This window comes from Gracilinanus agilis, chromosome 2 (assembly GCF_016433145.1).
Source record: "Gracilinanus agilis isolate LMUSP501 chromosome 2, AgileGrace, whole genome shotgun sequence".
Taxonomy (NCBI): domain Eukaryota; kingdom Metazoa; phylum Chordata; class Mammalia; order Didelphimorphia; family Didelphidae; genus Gracilinanus; species Gracilinanus agilis.
In genome coordinates this window covers 322102133-322124873 of record NC_058131.1, presented here as the reverse complement: position 1 = coordinate 322124873, position 22741 = coordinate 322102133, and the positions used below count along the sequence as shown (strand labels likewise).

The 22741-nt window shown below is 37.1% G+C and overlaps 1 protein-coding gene across 1 annotated transcript in view; it reads right to left on the bottom strand.

Annotated features, from left to right (window-relative positions):
• Positions 1 to 22741, bottom strand: part of TTLL11 (tubulin tyrosine ligase like 11) — a 276026-nt gene that overhangs the window by 179452 nt on the left and 73833 nt on the right. Inside the window, 3 exon segments of the mRNA XM_044664257.1 lie at positions 2055 to 2173; positions 5244 to 5339; positions 7867 to 8442. Of these exon segments, the coding sequence (XP_044520192.1) occupies positions 2055 to 2173; positions 5244 to 5339; positions 7867 to 8442 (791 nt within the window).

Here is a 22741-nt window from a genome sequence, read left to right as displayed (position 1 = left end):
ATATGCGGGTGATGGAATACTATTGTGCTAAAAGGAATAATAAACTGGAGGAGTTCCAGGCGAACTGGAGAGACCTCCAGAAACAGATGCAGAGCGAAAGGAGCAAAGCCAGAAGAACATTGTACACAGAGACTGATATACTGTGGTAAAATCGAATGTAATGGGCTTCTGTACCAGCAGCAATGCAATGACCCATGATAATTCAGAGGGATTTATGGTAAAGAACGCTGCCCACATTCAGAGGGATTTATGGTAAAGAACGCTGCCCACATTCAGAGGAAGGACTGCAGGAGAGGAAACATATAAGAAAAACAACTGCTTGAACGCATGGGTCGGGGTGGACATGATTGAGGGTGTAGACTCGAAACTACCACACCAATGCAACTACCAACAATTTGGAAATAGGTCTTGATCAAGGACACATGACAAAACTAGTGGAAATGTGCATTGGCCATGGGTGGGGGGAGTGTAGGGGGTGAAGGGGAAAGTAGGAGCATGAATCATGTAACCATGTTAAAAATGAATATTAATAAGTGTTTAAAAAAAAAAAGAAAGTGTATCCCATGCATATGTCAACAATTTATGATTCCTTAAAAAATATAAAAGCCCCATTAAACAACCTTCTGATGATTAATGTCAGGCAAAGCATAAAACAAGGAGTGAAATGCTCATCAAAGGTATACACAACTCTAATGGAGGAAATACATCAAAAAGACTAAGTTTAAGAGGGTAACTCAAAAGATGTGAGGTCTTCCAGATGCTTCTGTTTGCAAATGACACTGCACTAATTTAATCAAGTCCTGAACACCTTATAGCCTCCTGAATGAGATCCATGATTGCTCTCACTTTAAAGAATTTGGTCTAAAATCTACTTTGAAAAACCAAGTAAAATGAAGGGTGCCTATCCATTAGACTCTGAGAGGCAATTAGATGAACAGTGTATAGAGCTCATCTGTGTGTGTGTGTGTGTGTGTGTGTGTGTGTGTGTACAAATACATATATATTTGGGTATATTTGAGCAACCTATACAATAAGTTAGGCCCAAAATTAAAAGGAATAAAGTGGGTTGGATTGTAATATTCTTTTAATGAACAAATTTCTCCTGAAACAAAGACCCTTGTTCCTAATTCCAATATTCTACTGGTAGTGTCATATAGCTAGAAGTCATATAATTGAAAGATTAATACTATCCAGACAGCAGTGAAGAGGTACATGGCAGGTGTCATTAGGTATTATTTTTAAAAGGGGAGAGGGCAATTACAAAGGAGACCTAGAAGAAAGAAATGTATGAGCAAAAAAGAAGATGGGCTGATTATTTGGTGAGAGGAAGGGGTAACCAATGGACAGCCTGTGTTGTGTGCTCTGCTGGTATCATCAAAGTATCATGAATGACAAAGCATTTTTGGGAAGACACATATAGGAGTTGTCCAGGATGAGTAGTACAGTTAGACTGCAATTGGCATTGCTGGAGTAACTAACCACATTGGTGAGATCACAGATCCATTTTGGGTACTCAGTATTTGAGTTCTAGTAGTCTATGTTTTTGGTCACTAAGAGCTGTAACGTTATATGATCTAGATTCTAACATTTTATGTACTGAGATCACTTCCAGCTGTAACATTTTTGATTGTTAGTTGAGAATATATTTGAAGGTTTTTAAAATCTTTCAGGGTAAGCACAATATAAATGAATGTTACATTACTACTTTGCAAGAAATTTTGGGGGAGGTGAAATGCTTTTTTTAGGAAATTTATTCAAAATTTGATCTATATTGAACAATTTCACTAGTCAAACCCTACATACCAGATTAATATACATATCTTCCACAATCAATTTTGTGAATCAACTCTGGTTAGGTACTAGGTTATTCACAAATGGCAAATATTATTATGTTACTTGATATGTAAATCACACTTACACTATCAACATTTTAAAATGTTCTAAATAAAATGGAAAATAATTATTTTTTCCCCCAACTCCAAGAATTTAACTTACCTAATTTAAGACATTAAAAGGTTCTGGTGATGAAAAGCAAATAATATTAAAATACTTACCGGTTCTCTTTTTTCTTATGCTTCAGTGGATCAATTAGCCGGAGAGTATCTCTGATTACTGCTACTTTTACTTCTTCATCAACAAGACTTGGGACATTTTCAAACACCCCTGGAGAAAGCTTGAATTACAAAGGATTCTATGTTACAGTGAAGACAGTTTTTTCAGAGCTAAATGTATACTCTCTTCATTGTATTAGCTTAAGCCGTATTCCTGCCTATTTGGTTGTGAAAATGTTAGGATATAGAATACAATAATAATTTTAAAAAATATCACTGACCATTCCTGGAGATGATAGCCCTCTTATACAAAATAACTAACTTTTTAGAACTTTATAATAACAAAGTTCATTATATACATTACCTCATTTTATCTTCATAACAACTCACTTTCTAAACTGGGGCTCAGCCAAGTAAAGCATCTCTGTAAATTACAGAACTAGTAAAAGGCAGACAGAATATGAACTTAATCTTATGATCACAAGTCAATTTTCCTTCTACAGACACCACATACAATAGGGGTGTTGCTATATACCCACACATATACATATACATATACACACACATTTATAATTTTGCAAAGAATTTGGCAATAATTGGCTTAAAAAAATTTTTTTAACCCTTACTTTCCATCTTAGAATCAATACTTTGTGATGGTTCTAAGATAGAATGGCATTGACTTCTCCAGGGTCACATAGCTAGGAAGAGCCTGGAGCTAGATTTGAACCCAGGACCTCCCATCTCCAGGCCTGGCTTTCTATCCAATGTGTCACCTAGCTGCCCCTAGTGATTTTACTAGTAATTTTTATATCTGTAATGATATTGTAGTATAGTCTGAAGATGTACATTAAAGTCCTCTATCCATCATTTCCTAGCTGTGTGACTATGAGCATCTTATTTTGTTGCTCTGAATCTTATTTTCCCTACCACTAAATGGGTGATAATAATACTTAAACTATCTATCAACCTCATAAGAAACACACACTCCTGTTCCTTCCTAGGGGAAACAGCTATGATAGACAATGAGAAAGAAATCTAGATTTGAAGGAAAGGGACATATTTTCAAATCTTAGCTTTGTTATTCCTTTGCTATATGTCCTTAATCCAATCATAATACCCTTTAGTCTCAGCCTCATATGATGAAATGGGAATAATAATCCTTCTACTACTTCCCCTTCCCACATAGTGCTATCAAAGAGATCAAATGACAAATTGAATTTTTAAAGTCTTTGTAAATCATGAATGAGAGGGAGAAAATAGCATAGTGGCTAGAGAGCTGGTCTCAGAGTCAGAGTAACTTGGGTTATCCAAAAAATTATTGAAGTATGTAAAACATCTTCTAAAATGATATATATGTAATAATATCATATAATATACATATGTATATAGGATATATAGTTTATCTATAAATATATATATGTAGAACACAGGGTTGTTTATATAGCCCCATATATAAGTATATATATATATATATATATATATATATAAAAGATGAGGCGACATATGCATATATGTATTATACACACACACACATACACACACACTGGCTAGATACAAGATAAACCATGCTACCTCCCAGTCTCCCTTGGCATAAACTCTGATGTTCTAAGTTTTAAAGTGGTTGCTGATCTGCAGCAGTAGATGTAGATGAGTTTCCCTGTCAGGAGTTCTTATAACCAATGAAATCACAAGTCCAGATCTTTAAAATCACTGGTGAGAATTATTTTCAAAAGATTATAGTCACTGTTTATATTTGTGATCCAGACATGGCAACGAGATTAAATCACATTAACATAATTCTGATCAGATGATCTCTTAGGTTAGTGATAGGCAAACTTTTTAAAGAGGGGGCCAAAGGAAAGGAAATGCTCATCTGTCAGTCTGTTTCTAAGGCAACTCTTTCGAAGTTTCATTGTACAGTATCCTACTCACTGTATTTGTCAGATTAGGCATAACATCCCATGGCCGGATAGAACATGTCAGGGGGCTGCATCTGGCCCACAGGTTGTAGTTTGCCCATCACTGTCTTAGGTAAATGACCAATTACCAAATATCAAACTTGATGGAAAAGCTTAGTCATTTCTAAGTTTCAAGACCTTAAAATATAAAAAGACTGGCATATGGATATTTCCAAGTGACATTTCAAGTTCAGTAAGATTGAAAACATCCAGTCTTGAAACATTACAATTAGTATTTGCAGATACTATATCTTTTTAAAATGTTAATGAAATATCAAGAAATCTAGATAAGACCTCAAACAAGTTAGGTTCTCCCTTCCCCTCCCTATACAACACTCCCCACCTCTGGCAGAATTCATAGGACGACTTGCACAATGGTAGCACAGGATGGACAGGCTTGAATGGGTCATAATCAATATCACTAGAAGAAGTACCTACTTTAATATATCACAGATCCATAAAATTGTTGAAGTATGTAAAACATCTTCTAAAATGGAATGGAGATGCCTCTGAATTTTGGAAGACCCAAAACTAATCAGGAATGGCTGAATCAGCAAGCCCCACCTAGGACCATGAAGGTTATCTAAACCAGCTAGGGAAGTCCACAGATCCTTTTGGAATAAAAAGGCATAATTTTCCAGGAAGCAGTTTGGATTCTTTGAACTTGAGTTCTCTCATTCCAACAAATTTCCTCAGTTTTACACTCAGATCAACAACTTACTTCATTTACTCTGCCCTGAGGTTTTGTTGTCGTACAGCTTTTGTGTTAATCAGCCAACTTTCCCTCTGATCCCCAGAATTTCTTCTCCCATTCCTCTGGCAAGGATTTTCCTTCTATCCTTCTCTCTACTCCACATATTTCTCTACTTACTGAGATATTGTGATCCTTCGTCAGGGAGTACATGACAGCTATGTTTAGTAGAGTCCAGGCTCCAACAGGTTCAGGCCAAGTTTGAAACACTTTGAATTTAGACTTAGCAATAATATGTTCTTTGTCTTCCAAGAATGAGTCTTCCTAGATTTCAAAAGGCCCATCCCCAGATGATTAACTACTAGAAGACAATTCTTTTTCTTTTAACCATAGCAATCATGAGGAGTCTTTTTTAAAATGCATTAACTTTATGAGACCCACTGAAGGAAGGAAGCCTCAGCTAGACAAAATGGTGGATTTTTTGAAGCATCAATATTGAAAATATTTATGATATAGAAGATGATGAGAAGAGAAATGCCTTACCTCTTGTTCATGTTCTATTCTCATGCTGGGATTTGCATTTACTTCTAGCAACATAGGCTTCAAATTTTTCATTAGAAGAATATCAAATCCTAAAATCTGGAAATGAGAAATAGAACACTGAGTTACCTCTATTAGCTCAGATTTTAGAGGCAATACTTCATTCACTATGATTATCTACATTTATGTAGCATTTTATAAATACTTCCATATTTGTCATCCTGTTTTAGGGAAGTTATGCAAATATTCTAATGTCCATTCTGTAATTGGGGAAGTAGAGGCACAGAGAAGTGAGGGGGGCCTGCCTTAAATAATATTATCCCAATTTTACAGGTGAAAAATGGAGACTCAGAGAGGTAAAGTGATGTGTGCAGGCATACAATTTGTAAATGGCAGGTACTAGAATCCTCCATATAAAATTCCATACGAGAAAACTGAGGGTGGTGGTTACAGATGCAAAATGATTTGTCTGCAATAAAGGGACTACTAGAAGAGAGAACTAGGACTAGAATTCAGGTTTTCTGTTTCCAAGGACTTTTTTCACATTACCTAATTCCATGGTGACCTACACTTTCTGAAATGGATTCAGATAAACATTTTGTGAAAGGTTTCTTTATCTTTCTCCCAAGCTACAGAAAGCAAGGAAGAGAAAGTCTGTGGGAAATGTTCACTATTCTAGGCTTCCTTAATAATACATGGTCAAAGAACAAGAATGATTATGCCTCTAAGACAAGACAGTAATATCTATCTAACTTTAGACCTGGCCTGGGAAATGAGATGCTCACAAAAGGACAAGAACTGATGAGCAGGAGAGGCCAATGTTTATCATTCTAAATCATCAAGAGCTATCCTACCCTTCAAAGGTAATACATGATTCCTGCTTTCAAGTCTGAAGGAACAATCCTAGTCCATCTGATATGTAAAGTAAACACTGGTAACTAAAATATGACAGGAAGGTAAAAATCACGGCAAGTGTCTGAATCATAGACTAGATGACCATTCATCATAGAGGCTTTATCCACCGCCTAGTTAGGACCATTTCCTGTTTCTGGGCCTCTATCTATTTACTCATCTGTAAATGGAATTCTTTCCAGTTCTGATGTTTAAATATGTTTCAAATAAGTCTGCCAAAATGAACCTTCATTAACAAATTTAACCTCACCATCCCTAATGGGCCATAAAACTATGCATGCTCTTTAAACTAGCAATACCACCACTAAGCCTGTATCCCAAAGAGATCAGACATAAGGGTAAAGAACCTACCTGGACAAAAATATTTTTAGCAGCTCTTTTTATAATGACAAAGAATTGGAAACTAAGTGGGTATCCATAAATTGGGGAATGGCTGAATAAGTTGCGATATATGGTTGTAATAGAATACTATTGCACCATAAGAAATGACGAAAAAGCTAAGTTCAGAAAAACCTGGAAAGACTTATGTGAACTGATGGAAAATGAATTGAGCAGAAACAAGAGAACAATGTATACAATAGCAGAAATATAGTACAATGATCAACTGTGAAGGATTAAACTATAAGCAACAAAACAAAGGTCCAAGATAACTCCAAGGGACTTATTATAAAAAAAAAAAAAATGCTATCAGTGGCAGTTGGATGTTTCAGTGGATTACAAGCCAAGCCTAAAGAAGGGAAGTCCTGGGTTCAAATGTGGTCTCAGATACCTCCTACCTGTGTGATCCTAGGCAAGTCATTTAATCCTGATTGTCTTTCCCTTACCATTCTTCTGCCTTGCAATCAATACATAGTATTGATTATAAAATGGAAGGTAAGGGTTTTAAAAAATTGCTATCTACAGCCAAAGAAAGAACTGTTGGAGTATAATTGCAGATCAAATATGCAAACATCTTTCACTTTGTTTCCTTCATGAATTTTTATTGTATTTATGATATGTGTCTTTTGTCATGACACGAGGAATGTAGAAATATGTATTACATGAAAACACTGCTAAAAGCTATATCAGACAATTTACTACCTTAGGGAGTTGGGAGAGAGAGGGAGGAGAATCTGAATAGTAAAATATCAGAAAACAATTGTCAAAATTTATTTCTACATGTAATTTTAAAAAAAAAGAAAAAAGTTAAAGAAAAAAATTTTAGCCTCACCCTTTCCCATAAATATTTCTTCCCTTTTAAAAAAAATTGCACCCTTTCCCGTAAATATTTCTTCTTTTAAAAAAAAATCCTAACCTTCTGTCTTAGAATCAACAATAAGTATCAGTTCAAAGCAGTAGAGCAGTAAAAGCTAGGCAATGGGGTTAAGTGATTTGCCCAGGGTCATATAGCTATTGTCTGAGATCAGAATTGAAGCTAAGACCTCCTGTGTCTCTAGGTCTGGCACTCTATCCACTAAGCCACCTAGCTGCCCCCTCCATAAACATTTCTTTAGCTGCTAGACCCTACTTTCTTCTTCCAAAAAAGGAGAGGAAGGGATTAGGAGATTTCTTTGGTTCTTTCCAGCTCCAATATTGCATTTTCTGTGTTCTAACATTCCAAGATCTATTTCCTATGTTCTACGGTCTCTTCGAGCTCCAGAATTTTATGTTCCAAAGTTTCTAACAATAAGCACCTTCTGAATTATGATTTTATATCAGTTATTTAAAGGTTTACCTGGAAGCATGTTGGTCCAGGTCTTCCTGCTGGTATATCAGATTGATAGAACACTTTGAGCTCTGGTGTCAGTGCAATAACTGTCTTAATCACTAAAGAAATAATGTCCGACCAGATTTTCTTGATGTCAGCTCCCTTGGAAGAGAGTCTACAAAGGATGCTGGAGAAAGTCCTTTTGCTGCCAGTATTAACATTGTCAGAATGAATGAAGTTTCCACTATGAATATTCAGTGAATAGTTGGTTAAATGCATAAATACATGATGTAAATTTCCAAAGTTAGGCTCCTGATATGGCTCTGTACAAAATCTAGAGAGTCCATCTTTGGCTATATAAATCTCTAAGGGTTCTAAAGACTTTAGTAAGACGTACAGACGAATATCAAATTTCAGTTTGTCAATGAGGAGAGGTTTACAGATGTATTCCTGGACTACAGCTGGCCTGCTCTGGAGGTTTCCTGCCATTCGAATGTCACTGGGGTCTTTAATGAGGTAGATTCCATCACCTTGACAACCACTATCAGGTTTTACAATGAAAGTGGGCTTCCAGGAGGGGTCACCATCTTTCACCATTCGAACCTGAAAGGAAAAAAGGGGAGAAAACGAGAGAGGTTAATAATGAAAACCATTCCTTGATCTAATCAAAAAGAGATTGGGCCAGAACGGTGATAGGACTCTAAATTATATCATATGAAGACTATTGAGGAAGCTAATTTAAAGAAGTCGTGATGTATAATGGAAAAGGGCACTAAAAAGACTTGAGTTTGAATCTTGGCTCTGACAGTTACTAATTATATGGCCATAGGCAAAGTTCCTTCAGTTCTCTGAGCCCCAGGTTCCTCATCTATATAATAAAGAATACCAATAGTTAGACTAGCTTAGCTCACCAATCTGTTGTAAAAATCATATGAGATCATAGATGGGACTTACTTTTGAAAACTTTAAAGCACTATTATATAAATATCAATTATTTTTAAAACTTCAGGTATCTATGATCACATCAATGTAGGCACCGCTCTCTAATACCTTCAGAAAATGACTTTATGATTTGTTGTGACCAGAAAATTCATTACCCGGTTGCAAACTTCGTGAGGAGCATCTTTACACTTAGAAAGATTGGGTATATAGTCCATCACCAGACCTTAACGTCTTTCCAATTTGGTAAAAGCTGCTAGAACTCATACTTTGAGAACCCATGTCTTCAAAATGGAGCCTTAGAGCAGCTATTATTTTTAGATTGGGGAAGAAGATAGTTAGGCCATGACAGCTGTCTTCAGTTATCTAAAAAGCTGTTATAGAGAGGAGTAATTACACTGGTCCTATTGTAGCTTCAGAGGAGAGAATTAAAACCAATGAGCAGAAAGTATAGGGAGGCAGATTTCACTTCAATACAGTCAAGAAACCTGTAATGATAATTTTGAAGCAACAGTGAGAACAATGGGAATTTTTGAGAAGAGAATGACAATATAAAATTGATATATTAGGAAGACTACTCTGATAGGGTAGCATTAGGGAAGGAAGAGAAAGAAATCAATTAAGAGGGTTTTGCAGTAAAATTAAGCAATTGTATGTGATTTTACAATCATCATCTTACTTGATCATCACAACACCTTGATGAGGTAGACAGGACAGAGCTCATCATCTTCATTTAACAAATAGAGAGGCCAAGGCTCAAAGAGGATGAATCAATCAATGTAACAGCTAATAAGCAGAGATGGGAGTATAACCCAGGTCTCCTAACCTTATGATAGAGAAGATATGTCTCTTAATGTAAGAATAAAGCCCCCTCTTCCCTTTCTAGATATTTCTAAGTACATAGCTTTGCACATTCTTCATTACAGACAAACTGGTCCTCTAGTTAACTGTTTCCTGACCTTTGTCCAGCTCCTATTGCTGTGCCATGGCAGATGCCAGGAATGGCCTCCTTTCTTACCTCCACATCTTAAAACTCCCCAGTTGCCTTCCTCCAAGTCTCAGTTTTGGTGTCATCTCTTACACAAAGCTTTTCCTGATACACATACTTTTTGGGGTTCTCTCTCTCCTGAAATTGTCTCATTTCTAATGATCCATGAACCCAGTACTGCAATAAAATATATGCTCCTTGAGGACAGGAATTGCTTTGTTTGGGCCTCTGTATCTGTGGGGCCTAGCACTTAGTAGACACTTAAAATGTTTTTGTTGTTGAATTCACTGTGAGAATCCCATATGGGACCTTCCACACCTTGCATTTTACTGGCTTCTTTCCCCATTGTATTTCTGTGTGAAGCACCTGCCAATTCCTTAGGCACTATCAGTTACCTCGAGCTTGTAAAAGAGCATTAACAAGGAAGAAACATTTAAGGCTTTAATAATGCCTCACATCAATTGTTTCTCCTTGTCAGCAATTCTAGAATGGAGCATCACAAGAAATCAATTTCATTCTCCAAGTTACCTCAATGGGGCAGCCTTTTTTAGAACTCTGACCTTGATGTTTGGGTAGTTACTTAATATGCATCTAATGCATAAGTACATTTGGCACCTTGCAGTAACAACAAGTACACTACACAAATGACAATTACAGATCAGAAAATGAAAAATGCCAAGTTTGCACTGATGGGTGATTCCCCCCACTGAGGGCTTTGTTAGCCTGAAGATGCTAACAGCTCAATACATTACTGAGAGCAATATTTTCTCCTTTGAATGCAGTAGATATGCCTCAAATAAATTAGGCTTCATGGTCAATAGTCTCAGCCATTCTGTGTAACTGAACATTTCTTGTGCTCTTTCCCTAGAAAAAATAACACAGTAGAAAAAGCACTAGACCAGAAGCGAAAAAATTCTGAGTTTTAAACATTAAGTGTCTATGTGACCTTGGCAAGTTCTCTTTCTCTCTGGACCCAAGTTTCCCAATTTGCAAAATGAAGAGTTTGGGCACTGATTTCAAAATCAAAAGGCATCAATAAAACATTAAAAATAAAATGAAGGGGCAGCTAGGTGACTCAGTGGAGGGAGAGCCAGGCCCAGAGACGAAAGGTCCTAGATTCAAAAGCAGCTTCAGAAACCACCTAGCTATGTGACCCTGGGAAAGTCACCTTACCCCCCCCCCATTGCCTACCCCTTATTGCTCTTCTGCTTTAGAACCAATACTTAATATTGATTATAAGATGGAAGATATGGGTTATAAAAATAAAATTAAATTAAATGAAAGGGATAGACTAGATAATCTACAAAACCCTCACAGTTCTGATGTTGTTTATTCTAAGCTCCCTTCTGGCCTATGCTCTATGTTCTTTCTCAAACCTAACATTCTGTGTCATAAAATTCTGTATTCCAAGGTTCCTTCTAATACTTAATAGTCTATAATTAAATGCTATGTACATTAAGTCTTACTCAAATGTGGGGGTAGCTAGGTAGCTCAGTGGACTGAGAGTCAGGTCTAGACACTGAAGGTCCTAAGTTCAAATCTGGCCTCAGATACTTCCTAGCCCTGACCCTGGGCAAGTCACTTAGCCTCCACTGCTTAGCCCTTACCACTTTCTGCCTTGGAACTAATACATAGTATTAATTCTAAGGTGAAAGTTAAGGGTTTAAAAAAAAAAAGTCTTACACAAATATCATGAAGATAATTATAAAGCTTCTGTTATCTTGATTAACATGGGGAAATCCTTTCAAATATATTATGGAATTGATATATGAAACCACTGAGCTTTGTGCTTTTTAGTTTAGTCACTGACTGCTTACAAATCCTCAGAATCATTGCATTAAAAGGGATCTTCAAAACTATCTAGCTAGACCTCCTAATGAAAGGGTGACTTTTCTCTATGAAATCCTTGGGAAGTGGTCATCTAATCTTTGTTTGAATAAACAAAGTAATGAAAATCTCACTACTTCATCCAGCAAACTATTCCACTTTAGCTAGTTCTAATTATTAGGAAGTTCTACCTTATGTTGAACCCCAATCTATTTCCCTAAAACTTCCACTTCTTTGTTCAAATACTTTCCTCTGATATTACATCAAATAATTCATCGAATCATAGAATATAAGAATTAGAAGGAAGCTTAGAGATCATCTCCTTCAACTTTCTTATTTTGCAGATAAGGAAAGTGAGGGAGGCTGAGAGGTTGCAACTTGCCCAAGGTCACAAAGCAAGTTAGAGGCAGAACCAAAACTATACCCCAGGTCTTCTTGCTTCTAGTGCAATACACTCTTGTCTGCTATATCATAAGCTGCTTGAGAGAACTCATTTTTCGTTGTTTTTGTGCCTTGAACATAATAAGCACTTAATAGATGTTCAATGAACTGAATTGAAGACAGTGGACATTTCCCTTCCCTGTCTTTTCTCTAAGCTAAATAATTCCCACTTCCTTCAATTAATCCTCATATGATAAGGTTAGGGATGGGAGTCCTCCCACCATCCTCAAGGCCATTAAATTTTATTTTCTATATCTATATCACTGTCTGCCACCTGCATTTTAAAAAGAAGCCACTACAGAATTTTTGTTCACTCACTGGACATTTAACTCAATGATGATAAATTTTCCCCCCAGCTTTTGAGCATTCCATAACAAGTGTTAAATAAAAATACTGCCTCAAGGGCAGCTGGGTAGCTCAGTGGAGTGAGAGTCAGGCCTAGAGACAGGAGGTCCTAGGTTCAAACCCAGCCTCAGCCACTTCCCAGCTGTGTGACCCTGGGCAAGTCACTTGACCCCCATTGCCCACCCTTACCACTCTTCCACCTATGAGACAATACACCGAAGTACAAGGGTTAAAAAAAAAAAAAAAAATACTGCCTCACCCTGAAAAGATTTAGAGAACTGAATGCAGTTTTATGCAGCCAGTAATAATATAAGACAGAGCAAGGAGAGCGCTTCATCTAAGGTTGATTGTATCTTCAATTTTATCCAAAAACTATTGCTGAATTTGCTGCAAACCTATTGCTATTATCTTGTAACACTACTATACATTCAGGGATGGCTGAAAGAGATACAATGCAGAGGAGCTTCCTTTTACCTTGCCTGTCTCGTCTATTAAAATTTAGCATGTGATATGCTACCCTCTGGTGGGGATTTCAGAAAATGACTAGTTTAGGTTTTTTTCTCCCACCTAAATTTTCAACATCAGCCCTGGAAGAATGTCACAAGCTTAAATTGTCAGAACAAAGGATATTAGAAAATATCTAAATTCCATTAAGACAGTGGAGAACATTTAAGGTCGTCAGTGTGGGTAATACAGAGTAGAAAGAACATCCAAGACCTAGCTCTGACCCTCAGCAAGACACCATCTCTGTGAGTTTTAGTTTCCTGGTCTATAAAATGTGCATGACACAAAAATACTGGTACTATCTACCATTGTGGAGTTGTGGCAAAGAAAGTGCTTTATAAATTTTCATGTGCTATATTAATGTGATCTCTTATTATCAGAGTTGGAAGGGATCTGAAAGGCTTAAAAGGAACTTGGAACATAATAACACACATTTAGATAATACTTTACAGTTTATAAAAGACCATCCTTACAATAAGCCTGGGGGGGAGCTGATATTTTTCCCATTTTACAGTTGAGTAAATTGAAAACCAGAAAAGTAAAGACAATTGCTCAGGGTTATACAGATGCCACAAATGGCAATATGAATTCAGTGCTGTTGGCATCATATTTGATGCTTTTTCCCTATGTAAGATTCCTTAAAAGATTCTTTATAGTTTTTAGAACTAGAAATGGGAAATGAATCATGGACAATAAGTAAAGTAGGATTTGGACCAGTGTCTTCTGGCCCCAATTATGTAATAATCATATTCATTTTATTCTCATCTCTTAGTAATAAGCTGAGGGATAATTATCTAAGAACATTTATTTACATGGTAGACTACTGAGTAAGCTAACTTTTCCAGCCAAAACTACTTCTTTAATATGAGAATTTTCTGAGACTAAATTTGCCAATCATTTTTCATCCATTCTCTAAATTTACACAACCACATATGTGATGGAAATATTTCAGATATGCAGGTCATTCGCCCCAATGATTCTAAGTCTCTGTTTCTTTAGCCCCTATAGTTCTTGACACAATATTAAAATCACTATTAAGAGATCATTTCCTTATGTCTCTTCCTGCCTTCCCCAAGCCTTCTACCCTCACTTTTTCTTTTCCTTGAGGGTCTTCTATCACTAGCTGAAAGAACCTCTTCAGGAAACACAAATTCTCAAGAAAAAGTAATATTGGGCTTGGAGTCAGAACACTTGTTCCAGTGCCAGTTTTGCCACAAATCCATTCAAGAGAAATAGCAAAGTGTAGTACAAAGAACATTGGATTTGAAGTCAGAAGACTAGAGGTTGAACCCTGGCTTTAATAGTTAACGATCTGGTATGATTTTGAACAAGTCACTCTATTATCTTAGAATGGTACCTTGTCTTTAAAAGAGGGATAATACAGTATTAATTATAGAGTAATATAGGACTTTGTGAAGAAAACTCTTTATAAACCTTAAAACACTTAGGAATGTCCATTACTAATATTATGTGATACTTTGCTCCCTTTTGGGGGATGGGGGGGTAGTCTTTGTGATCCTACTGCCTAATATAGTGCTTAGCATAGAGTAAGTAGGTTCTTATTAAATGTGCATTGATTAATTGATTATACTCCTATAACAATATGGAAAAACTTTAACCCCTTTTGACAGCTGGCATTATAGAAGAGATTCCACCTCTGGCAGGAATAGGCCTAGATAACAGAGGTCTCTTTCAATCCGAAGTTCTATGAACTAGGCTAACCAGAAAGTTCTAAACATTCCCCTCATCCACTCCAAGATCCTGAGTTTGGGAGGCAAATCGCTACAAAGGTACCAGAGAGAGTCATCAGCCTACTTATTGACCCCAGGAGAGCAAGAACAGGATATCCTGCCACACTCAGTGTTTCAACTGCCAGTTTAAATTTCAAGGCAAGTCACGAAAGTGTTGACATGTAAGGAATTACTTTAAAATGCCTTTGATCACTGCAGAGCTTTATGGTGTTATAAATGAGTGTACTGGTTGGGAGGCACGCTGGGCTGATTTTTCTAAAGGGACTCCCACTGTGAAGATGAAGGCCAGACTTGTAAGATACTTTTCTCTTAAATAAATACTGTATTTTTTTCCTTCCATTTATTTCCTTAGGAGTGGGTTACAACACAACACTCCTTTTTTTACTCACCTTCCCTTACGTTAGCATATACTTTGTTAGATAGTCCCTGGGCTCAATTCACAAACTCAAACATTGTTAGAACTAGAAGAATCTTAGTAGAAAGAACATTAAACTATAGAACACAGAATGTTAGAAGATAGAAGGGACATTAGAACTGGAATGCAGTATGTTTGAGATAGGTAGGGCCTTAAAAGATAGATAGTTAGATGTGGAAAAAGTCTTTAGAACGAAGAATGTTAGAATCTAGACTATTAAAACAGAACATAGTCTATCAGAGCTATAATAAATATTCTAGTAATAACAGCTGATTTTACATAGAACTTCAAATTTTGAAAAGAACTTTCCATACACAATCAATCTCACTTGAACCTCATAATAAATCTATGAGGTAAGCACTATAGACATTATCCCCATTTTACAGGCTAGTAAACTGAAGCTTAGAGAAATCTGTAAATGATTTCCCTCAAACTTCCACATCTAGGGAGTATCAGAAGCAGGTTTGAATCCAAGTGTAACACTCAATACACTATACCTTGCTGGTTTAATAATCTATATGCTAAGATTTGTTAAACTGTACATTGAATTCTTTATTCCAATATTTGTTGAACTTTTAAAATTGAAGTGATAAAGGTCTCTTCCAGCACTAACATTCTGTATTCTGTCTTCTAACAGTTTGTGTTTCAAGGTACCTTCCAACTCTGATATTCTATTTTTTACTGTTTATTTGTTTGAATTTACAACAAAAAGTAAACAGAGGCATGCAGACATCAAAGGTAAGTTACAAATAATTAACACTATGGCAGAATAGCAGTACCTCAGTTTTTTTCACTTTGCCTTATTCTATATGCAGCAATTAAAAATAGTTGTATATGATTATATTAGCATTCATAAAATATTAAAAGACCCAGAGGGAGGTCTATAGCACATGAGGTCTATCTTCTACAGACTACAGAAGAACACAGAGAAGAGACCCCACAGCATGAGGAGATGAGGATGGGTTATGATCTGCTCTGGTGGAAGAAGTACCCATTGCAATAAGATCATTGATTCAAAGTAAATACTGCAAAGTCTTATGGCTCTGTGTTTTTATTTATTTTGTTTGACTATACTCATTTGTGACAGTGAAAGCTCTAAGGTGGGGTTACAGAAGAAAAGAGGCACTAGAAAGTGATAGTGATAGCTTTTTTTTTAAACAAGAGAGAGAGATATTATCATCTCATAAACACTTGATTTTGAGTTAAGTTTCTCAGATTTACTCTAGCAAAAAAAGCTGACTTTTATCCTCCAAATCCAGGTGGGGTGAGGAGAGAAGGAGGAGAAGGAGGGGGAGAGAGAGGGAGGGAGAAAGAAAGAGAAAGCACTTGTCCTCAACTTCCTTGAGAGATTAATATGGCTGGTACTTGGTTTTCCTAATGATTGTCTAAAGCACTTGTGATAGTGTCTTATCCTTTGATTAGACTGAAGGTAGGGACTATGTCTTGTAATAAGAATACACGTTTATTATATAGTGCTTTAAGCTTAACCCCTATAAAGTTCCATTCAAATGCCTCATTCTGGCATGAGAGATAAATTTGAATTACCAAAGACTTTATTAGTGGAGTGGCAAGCACATCCTACCAAATTGGAAAGGCACCAAATGTGGTACTGGCAAAATACTGTCTGAATTCCAAGGATTAGCCTACCTAAGTCTGGGAAGGTTCATCATCAGCAAGCAGGATCTTGGGGATGAATTATTTGGCCACAGAATCCAGGAAACAAAGAAAAATGCAAAATTATCCTCAATTTTATACATTCCCTTCTGTTTCAATAATGACAGGTGGGGGGTAAGGAGGAGAGGCACTCCTCCAGAGGGAGCTAAGCAGAGGTATGCTTAGTCAGCATGAACTGGCTTGGAAGAGTTGATTATTACATTTTAAATGTGGGCATTTACATGTTGGAAATCAGCAAACCAACAAATAAGGATTTGATTTATTGTTTTGATTGACTAGACTTAAGAAAGTAGAGAAAATGTTAATAATTCAGATTTCACTTAAATATGTGTCCTTTGTACAATCGTTATCAGTTATCTATCAGCATTTACCAAAACACCCTTGGTACTAAGCAGCTCCAGTTTTTGGAGTGCTTATTAACATCAACTTAGTTGTTTATACTCAAAATACAAAATTCTTATCCAATGACCAATGAATATTATAGTACTAAAAGAACAGAAAGGTATTTATCTTGACATTATTGCTTAGAGAAAAATTGAATAACACAAGGAAACTGCAGCTAAATGGTGAAATTAATGGTTCACAGGTTCTCTTTAAAGTCACTCAAGAATCTACAAGCATGTATTAAACAGTTACCACTATATTCCTGGTGCTAAGTGGTAGGAATGCAAAGAAAAGGAAAAATAAAACCATAACAAAAATCTGGTACCTTTCTTCAAAGAACTCATTTTAATAAGAAAGCTTTATTTGTCCTGAAGGGAAAAAACAAGAAATTAGAGAAAAAGGCAACAAGACGTATTTCATGAGACATTTGATCATCATGACAAATATTTGCCAAAAAAAGAAAAACCTGCCATGGAGATAATTGTAGCTTATTCACCAATGTCTGTCACAGAGACCAAGGTGGTATTGAAATTCTACCAAAAAAAAAAAAAAAAACAAACAAACAAACACCATAGTAATACCCTCTAAATTAAAGCAACACGTGGTTTGATATTTTAGGACTTCAATGCAAAAGTCAGAATAGATAAGGACAAAGAAAAATATGTTGGAAAACATGGTTCAGGAATAAGAAAGGAGAAACCAAAAACACATAGACTATACAAAATCTCTCACAACTGTGAATAAAAAACATTAATAAAATGCTTACAATGTGCACCAAGCACAAGTGCTGAAGGCAGGGGGTTGTTTTGAGCACCAAAAACACCACAAAAAGCATTGATTATATTTCAATAGACAGGAAACAACTTATGAATAATTGGAAGTCATTCCAGCAGGAGTTGCTTGTACAATCAAACCAATGACTTGTTAGAACAAAAATCAAAATATGAAACTAGAAGAATAAAAATGAGAAGATATAGTATATAATTAAAACTTCAACCTGACCTAGGTAAACAAGTAACTGAGGAATAGAGGACCAGACCTGTTATTTCATCAGTATGAGGAATTCCTTGTAAGGAAACTTTCTATCAAAGCATATTGGCAGCTATTCCACAACTTATAGTCTTAGGAAGTTGCCTGGAGCACTGAGAGGTTAAGTGATTTGCTGTCAGAGATAGGATTGGAAATCAGGTCTTCCTAACATCTAGGTTGGTTCTCTATCTACTAGGCTATCTACTATTCAAACAAACAAGTGACACTAAAAAACAGAAAAGGAATAAAGAAACAATACATCCACCCATTAGAGCAATTTCATGCAGAAATCTGCTATAATTGCCATAAAAGCAACGCAAAAGAGCCTAAAATCCACCTTAGTCAACAAATGCTAGACTTTCCTGCCAAGCAGAAAGGTAACAAAGGATTAGAATATGAATTCATTTGTAAAATCATACAGAGATAGGGAACAATTTATATAATAACAGTATAAAAATAAACTATTTTGAAAGACCTTAAGACTCTGATCAATGCACTGACAAAGGTCCAGAGTACTGAAAATGAAGCATACTACCTATATCCTGCCAGAGAGTTCATGACAGACTTAAAATGCAGAGTAAGGCATATATTTTAGGACATGGCCAATGTAGGAATTTGCTTTGCTGGACTGTGCACATTTGTTATGACGGGGAGGATGGAAGAAAAAAGAAATACTTTAAAAATAAAATTTAAATATAAAAAAATCTCATTAAGAATGGTAGATTAATACCTCTTAAAACAGAAAGAAGTGGTAAAGAAAAACAATTTAGAGGCCTTGATGAGAGATTGAACCTATAGCAAAGTATTTATGAGGCTGTTTAAAGGTGAAACTAAAAGAAAAAAAACCAAATAGATAAAAGATCAAAAAGATCTGAAAAGATTTTTATTTCAAAGGACAAAAAAAAAAACTTTTCACCTTTAAAGGACAGTCCATTTGGAAGATTCTAACATCACAGCCATAGATATTCTTGTGAAGTGGGCTAAGGGAGAGATTTTTCAATTACATGAAAGAGAAGATGCCGAGGCACAGAAAAATGTAAGATCTTATAATTTCCAAAACAAACAAATAAAAACATAACCAAGAAACCATCAAAAACTGGCTATTTATGACCCACAAAGCTATTTCCCCATTCTACAGAAACATTTTTATGAATGAATAAATCAAGCCCACCTTTCATAAGAGTATTAGAAGTAGGGATAGCCAGGTGCCTCAGTGGATAGAGGGCCAGGCCTGGAGACAGGAGGTCCTGGGTTCAAATTTGAATTTAGACACTTCCTAGCTGTGTGACCATGGGCAAGTCACTTAACTCCTAATACCTAGTCCTTACCACTCTTCTACCTTAGAACCAATTGGGTCCAAGACAGAAGGTAAAGATTTATTTTAGAAGAGTATTAAAAATAAACAGGCAGGAGGTCTTCCGGTTAAGATGGCGGCAGAGTAAGGAGCAGCTGCTCGATCTCTCCTGACCGAACCACACAGAACCCCTCAAGGGGAAATAAAAACGAGTCCAGAGGAACGAAGGAACCCCACAACAGGGCGCAGCATTGAAGCTATGCAGAATCGGGGCATTTCCACACTTTAAAGGGGTGAAACAGTTCATACTAAAACACGAGAGGAAGAAGCCCCTCCCCCACCCCCCACACCGCACAAGCGGGTAAACAGGACTGGGGCAACCAGAAAATCACTGGCAGCCCCTGAGCCCGTACCTGTGTGCTGCAAGACGAGGGACCCCAGGTGGCTGGGACTCTCCCTGAGCGCCCACGTGGGTGAAGGCACCGCCTCCAGCCGGGACAAAGGCCCCTAAAACTCAGCCTTTCCCAAGCTCTGAAGGCATCGCCTCAGGGGTAAATAAAGATCTCCAGCCCACAGACTTTCACTACCTTCTGCTGGGGTGAAAGCAGGGCCCTAAGAGCACCAGCGCAGGCAAAGGCAGTGCCCTAGGCTTGAATAACGATCTCCAGCCCAGGCTTGGACCTCCAGTGAGGACCGGGTGCAGACCTGAGCGTGGCTGTGGAAGCAGCCCCAAAGACTGCTGAAGGAGCCTCGGGCAGAGGGGCAGACCGGGAACTACCAGGAGTACCAGGAGGCCTGACCCCGAGGACAAGCAGACCGGAGGCCCCCCCCCCCCCAAGCTTGCAAGGCCCAGGCAGACTCGGAGTGCAAAGACAAAGCGGAAAAGGGGCGGGGCTAACAATGGCCAGCAATAAGGAAATCCAGAAGAAAAAGACCATCAAGAGAAACTCTGGACCACTGGACAACTTCTACACAGAGAAAATCCAGACAACAGAGGAGGGAAAACAAAAATCCAAACCTCCCCAAAAAAATGAAAGCTGGTCACAAGTTATGGAAGAGTTTAAAAATGAAATGCTAAGGAAGATGGAAGAAATCTGGCAAGAAAATAACAGCTTAAAAGGCAGAATTTCGCAATTGGAAAGTGAGACAAGACAACTGAAGACCAAAAATGACCAGATTGAAAAGGAAAACCAATCCTTAAAGGCTAGAATCGAACATTTAGAAACCAATGATCTCTCAAGACAACAAGAACAAATAAAACAAAGTCAAAAGACTGATAAAATAGAAGGAAACATGAAATATCTCAAGGAGAGAGTGACAGACCAAGAAAACCGGTCTAGAAGAGATAACTTGAGAATCATTGGTATTCCAGAAAAGGCAGAAATTAATAAAAACATGGACTCCATACTCAAAGAAATTATTCAGCAAAATTGCCCTGAAGTTCTACAACAAGAGGGCAATATAGACACTGAAAGGATCCATAGAACACCCTCTAAACTGGACCCAGAAAAGTCAACACCCAGAAATATAATAGCGAAATTGAAGAGCTTTCGAGTCAAAGAAAAAATCTTACAAGAAGCCAGAAAGAGACAATTCAAATATCAAGGAGCACCAATAAGGATCACACAGGATCTGGCAGCCTCAACACTAAAAGAACGCAAGGCTTGGAATACAATATTCAGAAAGGCAAGAGAGCTGGGCCTTCAGCCACGAATCAACTACCCAGCGAAACTAACCATATACTTTCAGGGGAAAGTATGGGCATTCAACAAAATTGAAGAATTCCAAGTTTTTGCACAAAAGAGACCGGGACTAATTGGAAAGTTTGACACTCAACCACAGATATCAAGAGAAAGATGATGAAAAGGTAAATAAGAAACAGAGGGAAAAGAAAGAAAACTCATAGTCTTTTAAGCTTGACTCTTTAAGGGCATAAATAAGAGCTAAGTATCTGTATTACTAGGTGGAGAAATGCTATGTATAATTCTCTGTAGTGAACTCTATACACTATTATAATATTCACTATTATAGCAACCAGAAGAATAATTCATAGGGAGAGGACAGGATACTAAATGGTCTAAGATGACATGGGGGGTGGGAAAGAGGGGAGGAAGAGTAGGGGACACCAAGAAAAATCCGAGTAAATAAGAAAAATAAGATATTCTATTACACACAAAGAGGGCATGGGAAGGGGAGGGGATAAATACTACCATAAGAAGGAGAGGAAGAGAGCATTAAGAGGTAATAATCAAACCTTACTCTCAGTATAATCAACCCGGAGAAGGAAGAGTAGCTTTATTATCCATCTGGATAAAAAACTCCATCTAACCCTACTGAGAAAGTCAGAAGGGATAAACCAAAGGGAGCAGGGGAGTGGGGAGGCCAAAAAGGGAGGGAAGAAGAAGGGGGAGGGAATTCATTCGGTCTTTAAAAAAACAAAAATAAGGGAACAACAAGGGAGGGGACAGAAAGGGAAGTCAATCAAGGGAGGGGATAAGGGATACTGGCTGAAAGCAAACCACTGGTGTAAAAGAAAATAGTGCAATAAGAAGGAGTGGGTCTAGGGGAGGATACAAAAAATGTCAGTGAATACACAACTAACAATTGTAACTCTGAATGTGAACGGGATGAACTCACTCATAAAACGGAAGCAAATAGCAGAGTGGTTCAGAAACCAAAATCCTACCATAGGTTGTCTACAAGAAACACATATGAGGCGGGTAGACACACACAAGTTCAAGGTTAAGGGTATGAGCAAAATCTTTTGGGCATCAAATGAGAAAAAGAAGGCAGGAGTGGCTATCATGATCTCTGACAAAGCCAAAGTAAAAATAGGTATGATTAAAAAAGACAGGGAAGGTCATTACATCCTGATTAAAGGCAGTATAAACAATGAGGAAATAACACTGCTCAATATATATGCACCAAGTGGTATAGCATCCAAATTCTTAAAGGAGAAACTGGCAGAGCTCAAGAAGGAGATAGATAGTAAAACCATAATAGTGGGAGATCTAAATATTCCTCTTTCAGATCTAGATAAATCAAACCAAAAAATAAATAAGAAAGAGGTCAGAGAGGTGAATGAAGTCCTAGAAAAATTAGATCTAATTGATATGTGGAGAAAAATAAATAGGGACAAAAAGGAATACACCTTCTTCTCAGCTGCACATGGCACATTCACAAAGATTGACCATGTTATAGGGCATAGAATCATTGCAAACAAATGCAAAAGAGCAGAAATAATAAATGTAACCTTCTCAGATCATAATGCAATAAAAATAATAATTAGTGAGGGCACTTGGACAGGAAAA